We start from the raw sequence: 11,615 nt of genomic DNA, 5'->3' as shown, positions 1-11,615 counted from the left end.
GTGTACTTTGTCACGCTGGTGAGAGTTCATTCACATTAGCTTGAGCTATATGGGATGTGCAAAATACTGTAGGTGTTTGCTCTTGTTTTTACTGCATTAAACTACCCCTAAGCATTGGGTGAATGGAAACCTATGCTTGGATGTCTGCCTGCTGCTCTCTGCTGGGTGTGGAGAATCCCTAATTCCCCCCACAAAGACCCTGGGACCTGCAAGCATGGGAGTTACCTTAGAAAATTAAACCACCAGTCATTTGGAGCAACAAGTATGGTGTGTTGGGGAACTTACAGACCCCTTCAGCCCTACAGTTTCAATTCTGGAATTAACCTCACTGTTAATAGGGCCACCATCATTAAGGAAAGCATTTCCATGCTCAGTTTTAGGCGTTTGGCCCTTCTTTTACAGTGAAGCAAGCATGCAGTTGCAATACCAGTGTACTTTGTCACGCTGGTGAGAGTTCATTCACATTAGCTTGAGCTATATGGGATGTGCAAAATACTGTAGGTGTTTGCTCTTGTTTTTACTGCATTAAACTACCCCTAAGCATTGGGTGAATGGAAACCTATGCTTGGATGTCTGCCTGCTGCTCTCTGCTGGGTGTGGAGAATCCCTAATTCCCCCCACAAAGACCCTGGGACCTGCAAGCATGGGAGTTACCTTAGAAAATTAAACCACCAGTCATTTGGAGCAACAAGGTATGGTGTGAGAGTCCTTTCTCACAGAGGACGTTTTACCTCCTGCAGCAGATTACAAATACCTAACCTGCGGGTTACTCACCAACTTGCACTGCAGGTCTGGCCTGATCTGCTGTCAGGCAGAAAGCAATTCTGAGGAGCAGGCGTTTGTGTGTGTTGCTGGGCAGTGTTGAGAGGGGATTGTGTAGCTTTTGTGCTTGCTTTTGATGAAGATATCCCTGATTATAGAACTGATGAGAGAGCAAGAATCATGTTATGTTGGGCAGAGGCAGTTTTTAAGTTTGGCACTTGTGGCCCCAGGCTATGGAGGGGAATCCATGAAAGCAAAGTTGGGTCCAGAGCGTGTCGTCCTTTCACTTACTTCCACAATCTCTGTCCCATTTAATTCTAGCCCTTACTGGTATAGTAAGGTCTTTTACTTCCCCCAAACCAGTTTGCAGCTGCATTTTCCATTAAGACCTGGGCTCTTCCTGGAGGCCAGTAACAGGGCAGCTTTAGCACCTGCTGAGCCAGCCAGCTCCTGGGTTTTGATGTTCAGGAGGCAATGCTTTTGAAATTGTAGAGCAACTGCATCCTAGATCGGAAATTGTGTTGCTCAGTCCTGCTCCCAATACTGCTACGCGTGGGCTGGAGATGGGGGGAGACACTGTTAATCCTCAGCTTTCCAGTTGTGCAAGTGAAAAGGTGAGTGTATTTAAAAGGGGACGTATCTGAAACTGCAGAGTGTGAAGTGGGGCAGTTTCTCCCAACTTGTGCCTGTTTGGGAATGGGAGGTGATGGGGCTTGGGGCAGAGGGAAACATTTTGCTGAGCTACAAGATACTAAAGTGAGACTTACAAATACCTTAAATCATCACATTTTTATCTGAACTCTTGAAAGTTTTGGGGCTTTTTTTATGGTATGAGCATTTAATTTTCTATTGGCAAGAACTGAAGGCATCTGGCACTTGCATGGGGTAGGTGGTCAAACTTTCCCTTGTCAGATTGAACTTTAAAACCTCTTTCAAACTAAACATTGCTTTTTTTCTGGTCTTTGCTTAACCTTCTGCAGCCGGTCATCAGCCTTTGGCCTCAGCATCCTACTCCCCTCCCACCCTCCCCTCCTTTCGTCTCAGCTCTGCTTGAGCACAGAAATCTAGTGGGGAAACTGCTTTGGACTGGTTTGGGCTCAAGCAAGACTGCCTGTCCTCTTAACGATTTGCATTTACATCCTAAAAGCAGAAGGCTGGAGGTACAGGGGCAGGTAAGAGAAACTGATTCCGCTAATATTTCATTGTTAATTAACTCCTTGTCACAGGTTCATTTCCCTTTGTAGGAGCCTATGAATTTTAGTTGCTGCCAGAGTGTTTTTTCGCTCTGGGCATGGGCCCGAGGAACCATTTCGAGAGGGCCCTCCCATCCCAGCTCTCACAAAGGCTCACTTGACTTTTATCCCTGACCTGTAGCAATGCTTCATGGTGCAGAGAGCAATTCATAAGGTTGGGTTGTCCTTGTTGATCTCTTGCCCAGCTGTAAAAGAGCACTGCTGATCTGCTTTGCGCTCTGTTTTTGGGGTGTGGGGGGACAGGGAAGGCTTTTCTTCTCAAAAGCCTAAGTCAATCTCAAAATGGTTTGAGCTACTTAACATTTGCTGGGCTCTTTAGCACACTGCATGGGTGCTGTGGGATGTTCACGCTGCCGTGGGTAGCACTGGTAGGTTCAGTAGGGTGGTTGCTAGAGGACGAGCTGTGGGTCTATGAACCCAATTAGTCATCCCTTCATGCAGCGATGATAAACAGTGGAATGGAAATGTCCTGTGCTGGCTGGAGCCTGGCTGTGTTGCACAGCAGGGATGGGGGGTAGTTTCTGTACACTTGCCCGGAACCTTCCGATTTTGAGCTGAATCAGCAACTTGTTTCTTGGCTTTCTACCCTTCTTACAGGGGTGAAGCAGAGGAAAAGAGCCCTTCCTAATTTTTACATTCTTCCTTGCCAGTAAACCCGTTCAGGCAGTGATGTTGCAGTAATACTTTTGGGATCCTTCCAGGATGAAAGCAGTTGACTTATGGAGTGTGTGGCAGTGCTGCAGGGGAAAAGGGAGTGTCAAAGAGCTGTGGAGGGAGGAGGAGTGTTTTTCGGCCAAGCGCTATGGCAAAGAGCTGGCCTAAGAAATAGCAAGGGCTGTTGCTCTAAAGGGCAGCTGTCGCCTCTCAGGGTGGTGGTTCGCCACAAGTCTCACATCGCCCCTCTTGCAGGAAATACTGTGTATGTAGATTGGATACGTCAGGGGCTGAGCCAGCCTTAGTGGCTGATAAATTTGGTTTAAGGCATTAGTATGAAGTCCTGCATCTCCTTGAAGTTGAGGGAGTCAGGACTTTACTGTGAAGTAGAAACAGGGAGTGTTTCCCATTTAATCAGGACAGGATGAAGATGAGGTGCTTTCCCCACTCTTGTGCTTTGGGTTTTACATGTGAGATTAGCAGCACTTTGTGTCATGGCAGATGCCACCATCTGCCTTTATCTTGACAGAAGCAGGCAGTTGTGCTTGTACAGGCAGGTCAGAACATGCTTGTGGACATGCCTTTCCCTGGAGGCGAGCAGAGTGACAGAGCAGGGACTGCAGTGAGGTTGTCCTTTCTGCAGTGGGACCAGCTGCAGGCAGGTGCTGTTGAGGCCAGTGAGAATTAAGCATGGGTGAGGGAGGGCTGTTGGCAGGCAGCAAAAGGCCACTCCAGTCCTGGCCCTAGGGCTGCGGAGCACAGAAGTGTGCCTGGCTTGTTGCTGGCTGATTTTTCCTGTAGGAGGGAAAGGTTCGGAAGAGCAGCACTTCCTGGAGTACTTTCAATTATCTGAATAGTTTTCCTTTCTCTTGCCCTCCTGCCCTGGGGGGTGTCTTTTGTTTCTGTATTTGGTTGACTTCCCTCCCCTTTTAGATTTTTTGCCCTTTGTGGTGTTGCATCTATCCTAAGCCTTTTGAAAGATAATCTGTTTCTTGTTACCAGCAAGAGCGGTGGCCGTAGCCTAAGCAAGTACATCTTGTTTTGCATGTTTTCTTGCAGTACTTGTTGCTACGCTAGTACTTGTTGTATGCTAGAGAGGGCCCCTTAGGGCTCAATATGGTCTTGGTGCTAAGTGAGGTAATTTCTGCTTTTGCAGAGGAACTGGAGCCAAGATGAAGTCACTGCCCAAGAGCCTGGGGAGGAGGTTGTGAAAGAACCCAGAGGTCTCCTGCATGCCAGATCAGCCCTTGAGCTGCTCTCGTTTTCCTCCTCCTAGGTGCTGGCCCACCAGTGCTGGCAAGACTACAGACATGGGGATCACCAGTGCTAAATGCAGCTGATCTTTAATTTAGTTACTCAGGAGGCAGTGCTTGGTAGCTGTGGCAGTGAGTATGTGGGGGCTGGCAGAGACCTTCCCAAGTTAGACATTTTTTTGAAAAAGTCTTCCACGGCAGGCAATTCCTGGGCAGGCTGCCAGCCCTTTCTAGTAGTTGTTTCCCGAGCTGTTGTGACTGCGGTCCATGAGCTTCCTCCCACGGGTATGTGAACAAACCCAACACAGAGTCACGTAAAGAGCATCTCAAAACTGCAGCGCATAGGAAATCTTGTGTGCCATTTAATCGGCCCTAGGATGGCTGATGAGGCCTTGCTGCCAGAGCTGATGGGGTGTGCAGATCTGTCCTGGTTTCGGCAGGGATAGAGTTAATTTCCTTCGTAGTAGCTGGCACAGTGCTGTGTTTTGGATTTAGGATGAGAACAAAGTTGATAATGCACCGATGTTTCAGTTGTTGCTAGGTAATGCTTACATTAGCCAAGGACTTTTTAGTTTTCCATGCTCTACTGACTGAGAAGGCTGGAGGTGCACAAGAAGCTGGGAGGGGGCACAGCCAAACTTATACTTTATTCTATTTCAATTATTAAACTGTTTTACCCATGACCCATGAGTTTCTCTCACTTTTACTCTTCCGATTCTCTCCCCCATCCCAGGGGGGAGGGGGGAGTGAGCGAGCAGCTGTGTGGTGCTCGACTGAGGTCTGAGGTAAAACCACGACACTAATGTAGTAAGAGTCAAAGAAACAGAGGTATTTCAGAGGCAGGGGAGGAGACTAGCAACATGGAAACATCCCGGTGTGTAAATGTTTTCCAAACTAGCAACAAGAAGGTGAAGTGAACATAAAGGACAAAAAAATTGTGTTATAGTGGAGAGAGACTGCTAGGCAGAACCCTTTATCTTGTCTCACAAAGGCAGAGATGTTGGGGGGAGTGAGCGAGCAGCTGTGTGGTGCTCAGTTGCCGACTGAGGTTAAACCACGACAAGATCCCCTGCTTTAGCAAAGGTAGAAAATATAAATTGTCTCTGCCTTGCTCTGGGAGATTTTCAGAGACCTGCTTTTGCTGGAACATGGTTATTAACATTAGCCTACCCTCCTCAGGTACCAGGGACAGTCAGTTTGCATTGAGGTGGTGTGAACTTTGGACAGGAATACCTGTGATGCACAAGCTACACCACACATGCTTATAAAATACACTTTTTAGGGATTAAAGATGCTCAATGCATTGAGGGACCAACTCCCCTGGAGACCTCTTCCTTATCACCTCTCTTCTCTGCTGTAGCATTTCCTGCATCAGTAACTTAAATAGTGTAGAGCTGAGGTGAGCCTGAAAGCACAGGCAATAATTGAAGGGGACAGAGGAGCTCAAGTGAAGGGAGAAAAGAGACCAGGAAAACTAGGAGATTCCCCCAGGGAAAAGGGGAAGGAAACAGTCAAAAACCTTTTATCTAAGGCCAACTGGCCTGTAGAGCTTGGGGTACCTGGGGGCTCTCCCCATGAGGAAGACGGGTAGGATCTGTACAGAATCATAAATGCTCTTGGACTGCGGATCGGGCCAGCCGGGTGGCTTTGGTGGCTCTGTGCTGGCTCCTGTTGCAGGTAGGCCTGGGGAAAGGCTGCACATACAGGGTCCTTTCGCTGGCTGATGGGGTGGGCTCAGAAGTTTAATCCATATGTTTTTGTACAAACTTGTCAGGGTTGAGCCTGCTGCTTAAAAAGAGGGCACCCAGGGCTCTAGGAAAGCAGAGTGTATTGTTTCTAAAAGTGGTGTGTGCTCAGAGGCACGGTTGTCCTGCTGGTTGTGTCTGTTCTGACTTATCCTGCAGCTGCAGGATAAAAGGACGATTGGAGAGGACCGTGGGGCTCCTGTCACTCTGATGTTGGCTGAAATGGGGCCTGTGGGCTGCGGCAGCAGCATGGGTTTTCTGGGCAGGCAAGTGTGTATAAGCTCTCTCTTTCTGGTTCCAGGACAATGCGTCTTTTTGTGGTGTGTCTCTTCAGTGTCTGGGGTCTGGCTGCCCCTGAGCACTACATTGTGGAAGACATCTGCACTGCAAAGCCACGCGACATCCCAGTGAATCCCATCTGCATCTATCGCAACCCTGAGAAGAAGCCCCAGGAGGGCGAGGGGCAAGAGCCAGGGAAGGGCAAGCTCCCAGAGTCTACTAACCCCCGGGTCTGGGAGCTGTCGAAGGCCAACTCACGCTTTGCTGTTGTCTTCTACAAGTACCTGGCTGACTCCAAGGACAATGGGGAAAACATCTTTATGTCACCTCTCAGTATTTCTACAGCCTTCGCCATGACCAAGCTTGGAGCTTGTGGTAGCACCCTCCAGCAGCTCATGGAGGTCGGTGGCATTTCCTCAGCTTTTTCCTGTAGCTGTCACCAGGGTCTGAAAGACAGCAAAAGTGATAGTGGCTGACTGCTGCTAAAGGGCTCTTCTGTGTCAGGATGGCTCCCTGGCTTGGGGAGGGAGACCTTTATTTAAACAAACTCCTAGGAAGGACATAGACAGGCTGCTTGTCTTTGGATTTGTTTAGATCCCAGCTCTTTTCTCCGATTCCCTATTTGGATCCAGCATTCAGGGTGGATTTCCTGGGTTTGAGAGGTTGGTTTTCATCTGGAGGAAAGGAAGCCTGTTTGAGAGATGAGGGAAGGGAATGGGAACAGTTTTTCTTGCAGATTGGGCAAGCACATAGCGGAGCAGATAGCTAGGCCTTTTCTTATGCAAAAAGCAGAATAGCCATGATACCAAGTCCCATTGGGAGAGGCTCTTTCCTCTCTCTCCCTTGAGACAAAAATAAGACACATGGGATACCCTGCAGTCCACCTGGGTTCCAGGGCTCTGCCACCCTGTGGGAGCACAGGAACATCAGTTACTTTTTGAGGACCTCCTTGTAGTAAGCGTAAGAGCAGTCTGAGCGCTCAGCCAGGACCAACCAACTTCTGTCTGCTTGTGTTGGGCAGTATTACAGCAGTACAGTAAGGGCCTGAGCTTCCCAGGCAGGGGAGTCTGTATGCAGGGAGCCTCTCCCTCCAGCTGTGGCTCCTAAACTCAGAGGCAGGGAGCTCTGGTCCTGGACTGAGAGGTAATCCTGAGTTCTGGCTCTTCCATGGGACCAGTTAACTCCCTGCCTGTCCAAGCGCCCTTCTCACTGTCAGACCCGCTCACCTGACAACTGCGAGTGCACTCGTCTGCCACGTGGGGTTTGGTACTGCTCGTACCTTCCTCGCAGATGGACACTACAGCCCAGAGGGGCCTTTCTCCCTGCAATGAGGAGGTGTGAATTAAACTGGTCCACTTGTCCCCACTGCCACTGCCCTCACAGATCCTGCCTCTGGAGTAAGTAATGTTGGGGTCTCCTGCTGTTATCCACACAGTCTGGGCAGAGCAGAGAACCACATCTCCAAAATCTTCACTTGTGCCTTCCCCTCTGGGCAGCCCTTGCCACTGGAAGGGGACCCTTCTCTCACTGAGCCACCTAGGATGCAGAACTGCTCTCCTAATCCCCCTTTTCCCTATGAAAGGGCCAGTAACACCACCTTTGCCTTGTAGGAAACGGTGCCAGAGATCCTGGATATTCCTGTGGAGCAAGGTGCTATGGGATTTTCTGTGCCTTAAAGCCCTGAGGTTGGATAGTAGTAGACAAATTGTAACTGTCCTTCCAGCTAGCAGCTAGGAGCAGATAAGAAAAAATTCACTGTGCTGCAGAAATCTACCCTCAAAATGATTGCTACATATTCCCATTCCCTGCAAAAATAGATAATGTACCAGAATTACTCAACAGGCCATGAGAATTGCTCCTGGGAAGGAGCAGCCTTTCGCATCATCACAGGAGGGTTTAGCGCAAACATTGTGAGTCCTCCTGTGACCTGCACTGACCCGAGAGCTGCTTCCAGGCCCCGTCGCCATGATGGTGGGAGCCTCATGTGAGGCTCTCACTGGGGTGTGGTAGAGGGTTTGTGAACACTGTACATAAACTATGTTAATTTTAACAGCACTGGGGAAAGCCTTGTAGTTTATATGCCAAGCTAGAATCAGTTCCCTGACAGGCGTGCACAGAGAAAAACATCTCCAAGACCTTAGTGTGTCTTCTGCACAAGTACCTAAAGGGTCTAGCTAAGTCATGCCCATATTTGAGACAGACACATACAAAATGATGCATCTTCCCCTGACAGCTGGGGCAATGAAAGTGGGTGGGGAACAGAGGCAGAGAAAGAGGCAGATCCAGGCAGGCACCCTATCACTAGCTCTAGGGAAGGAACTTCAGCGAGCAAGAGCTGGAGTCTTCTCTTGGGTAAGATGCTGGGTCAAAGACAGTCAGAAGCCAGGACCAGTCAAAGGCAGAGTATGGAGAGCAAGGAGGCCAGGGTTAGAAAGAGGAGCAGTACCTCTGCATGCTGAGCAATGTTTAATCCTGCATTTTGGGCTCCAAAACAGGGTCTCGGGCTAGTGATGTGATGTTGTTTTTATGTAGATTTTGGTTCCAAGTTAAACATGGAGGGTGAAGCTCTGAGAGCCTGCAAATTTCTTGGCCCCATGATTTAGGCTGTTGAGCAGCAGGCAAAGGCTGCATCACCGCTTGCTGTGGGGCCTGGGAGCTGTGGGAGGACAAGAACCTACTCATGGATTCCTTCTCCCTGTTTGGCTCCTCCAGGTCTTTCGATTTGATACCATTTCGGAGAAGACATCTGATCAGATCCACTTCTTCTTTGCTAAGCTGAACTGCCGGCTTTACAAGAAAGCCAACAAATCCTCAGAGCTGGTATCAGCCAACCGCCTCTTCGGGGAGAAATCTTTGGTCTTTAATGAGACTTACCAGAACATTAGTGAAATAGTTTATGGAGCAAAACTCTGGCCCTTGAACTTCAAAGTGAGTTTGAACCACTTGGGATTTTTCTCTTTTGATTGTGCCCCCCCGCTTCAGCTTTTGCTGCATCCCTATCTTTTTGCCCTTAGGGAGTGCCCTGCTCTGGGTGTGTGGGACATCAGTGAAGGCAGGAGGGAGTATGGGATGCAGCTCCTCCTGTCCCAGCTCACCTTAACCACAGTCACTTCCCAGCTTCTCATTTCTAAACGCTGCAGCACTACTCTGGGAGCAGTGTCCTCCCCGAGCACACACCCTGTTAATCTGTCTCCTGCAGAAGGGATAAAAAGAGGTGTTTAAAACCCTTGACTTAACCTTTTTTGGTCTCTTCCTTCAGGAGAAACCAGAACTTTCCAGGCAGATTATTAATGAGTGGGTGGCTAATAAGACAGAGAAGCGCATTACGGAAGTGATCCCAGAAAAAGGTATTGATGATCTCACTGTCTTGGTCCTGGTCAACACAATTTATTTTAAGGTATGGCTAACAAAACTGGGGGAGCAGCCCATTTCCCTGGGGGAAAACACGATGCTCATTTTTGTCTCTGTCCTCCTCCTCTCCCTTTTAGGGGCACTGGAAATCGCAGTTCCCAGCTCCAAACACAAAACTGGATTTATTTCATAAAGCCAATGATGAGACCTGCCAAGTCCCAATTATGTACCAAGAGTCCAAATTCAACCATGCGTCCATCCCTCAGGACAAAGTCCAGGTGCTGGAGCTGCCTTACAAAGGGGACGATATCACAATGGTGCTGGTCCTGCCCAATGCTGGGACGCCGTTGGTGGAGGTGGAGCGAGACCTGACATCGGAGAAGCTGCAGGACTGGATAGACTCCATGACGGAGGTCTCCCTCTTTGTCTATCTCCCTCGCTTCCGTATCGACGACAGCTTCAGTGTCAAGGAGAAGCTGAGAAAAATGGGTCTGGAAGATCTCTTCAGTCCAGAAAATGCCAGACTCCCAGGTCAGATGTGGAGACGGGGTGGTGCAGGGTGGAGGTGGGAGCAAACCGTTCCTCCACAGACACCAGGGCAGTAAGTGTGGCGGCACGTGAGGAACAAGAACATGAAAGTGTTTAGGTGTTGCTGCAGTCAGTGATGGGACTCTGTGTTCAGTTCCATCATGGACGCGCAGCCCTGCTCTGCACTAAGGGCATGGGAGTTAAGTAGTCAATTGCAGTTGGTGGAGGATATTCTTGTCTTAGTGCAGACATGCCTTCTGCTTGAACGTGGGCCATGAAGGAGCTCTCTTGAGCTGTTGTCTAAAAACATGGTTTTAACTTTCTCCATTTTGTTATTCTGGGTTTCAGGTATCATTGCAGAGGGCCGTACAGACCTGTACGTATCTGAGGCTTTCCACAAAGCCTTCCTTGAGGTAAGCCTTGTTTTGTCCCAGAAGGTGTTTTCCTCTTTGTTTTTAAAAACATGAAACATAAACAGAAAAAAACATAGCTCTGAACCCCTGGTGTTGACTTCCTCAGCAATCTGGGGTTTTAGGGGGAAGTGGGAGCTTGGCACTCACCTCCCATGGGGAAGGAGGGCGAGCCTTCTACATACTGCATAGTGCCTGTATTTTAATCCCATCTTCTCTTTTGCTTGGTAGGTGAATGAAGAAGGCAGCGAGGCATCAGCTGCTACAGCTGTCACCGTCTCCGGCCGTTCCTTCCCCATGAACAGAATAATCTTCAATGCCAACAGGCCCTTCCTGCTTTTCATCCGGGAAGCCGCCCTCAACACCATTATCTTCATGGGCAGAATAGCTGATCCTTGCTCCTAACGGGACTGTCAGGGCCTCACTTCTCCCTTCTCTGCCTCTGGAAAAGGGGCAGTAGGGTATTGCCACAAAGCCCGGGCTGCTCCTGGGGTGGTTGGTCTTACTGTTTGGTGCAAGCTGCAGGGAGGGACTGTATCCAGCTGGGCTGTTGCTGCTCCTCCTTGCTGTGTCAGGTGAGGGGGCTCAGAGGGCACCTGCATCCTTCATCCAAAGGGAAGCTGAATTTTTTCCGGCACCAGTATTTTTGTGGCACCCAAACCTGAGTCCAGCATTGCTGTCATTCCTATATCCAACCCTCCTCCTTTTCAGGCCTCAAACTGTAACTCTGATCCCCTGGTACATTAAAAACCTATAGATCTGTATGTAACAAACTGATCTCTGAATGGACAGTTTTCACTAAGTCACTTCCTAGACTTACTTAAGCTTTCCTTTTTCAACAAACGGGCCCTCCCCTGCACACCCCAGTCCCAGCAGAACAACCCCATACTGGAGAGGTCAGTGGAGCAGCAGCAGCCAAATGGCATGGGCTGGCTGGGCCAGAAACATCTTTACACAGCTCTGCGTGGAACAGCTGGTAGGCGGCAGAGCTGCCAAACACTGGAGCCCTACTTGCCAACAGCTCTGACATGTCGAAGTGCTGAGCAGTCACTAGTGAAAGCCTTGCATAGCCAAGGCTGTGAATTTGTCTTTTTGAGTAGTAAGATTTAAACTGGCTCCATGCTAAAAGTTGAAAGTAGGGGTGTCTATGAACCATGACAATGCCCAGGTAAGGTAACCAATATCCATAACTCTGTTACAAACCAGTTATTTCACCTGCAAGTTTACTTCTAGAGCTGAGATGTCCTGGCCTGCTGCCATGTTATGTGTGCGATCTGACCTCTGGTCCACCCAAGGTGGCCACGCTGCTGTAGGACCTCTGGCAGGGTTGTCTTCAAGATGCAGAAGAAAATGTGGTGAGCTTTCTTCTAGTATTTCTGC

General features: G+C 49.2%; 1 protein-coding gene across 1 annotated transcript; it reads left to right on the top strand.

Annotated features, from left to right (window-relative positions):
- Positions 1-5,968: 5,968 nt before the first annotated feature.
- SERPINC1 (serpin family C member 1) lies at positions 5,969-11,004 on the top strand. The gene is made up of 6 exons (XM_009275853.2): positions 5,969-6,347; positions 8,659-8,874; positions 9,206-9,343; positions 9,435-9,828; positions 10,174-10,238; positions 10,467-11,004. Exons 1-6 carry the CDS (start codon positions 5,973-5,975, stop codon positions 10,638-10,640), a joined length of 1,362 nt encoding a protein of 453 aa, XP_009274128.1. The 5' UTR covers positions 5,969-5,972; the 3' UTR covers positions 10,641-11,004.
- Positions 11,005-11,615: the final 611 nt, after the last annotated feature.

Source organism: Aptenodytes forsteri, unplaced genomic scaffold (assembly GCF_000699145.1).
Source record: "Aptenodytes forsteri isolate BGI_AS27 unplaced genomic scaffold, ASM69914v1 Scaffold289, whole genome shotgun sequence".
NCBI lineage: Eukaryota > Metazoa > Chordata > Aves > Sphenisciformes > Spheniscidae > Aptenodytes > Aptenodytes forsteri.
This window is presented reverse-complemented; position numbering and strand designations above follow the sequence as displayed.

What these genes read in the sequence shown, in the direction of transcription:
- SERPINC1 (XM_009275853.2), top strand. Translation starts at nt 5,973, where the DNA reads ATGCGTCTTTTTGTGGTGTGTCTCTTCAGTGTCTGGGGTCTGGCTGCC. An exon ending in CCCTCCAGCAGCTCATGGAG is followed by an intron (nt 6,348 to 8,658) that starts GTCGGTGGCATT and finishes TGGCTCCTCCAG; the next exon opens with GTCTTTCGATTTGATACCAT. An exon ending in TCAACACAATTTATTTTAAG is followed by an intron (nt 9,344 to 9,434) that starts GTATGGCTAACA and finishes TCTCCCTTTTAG; the next exon opens with GGGCACTGGAAATCGCAGTT.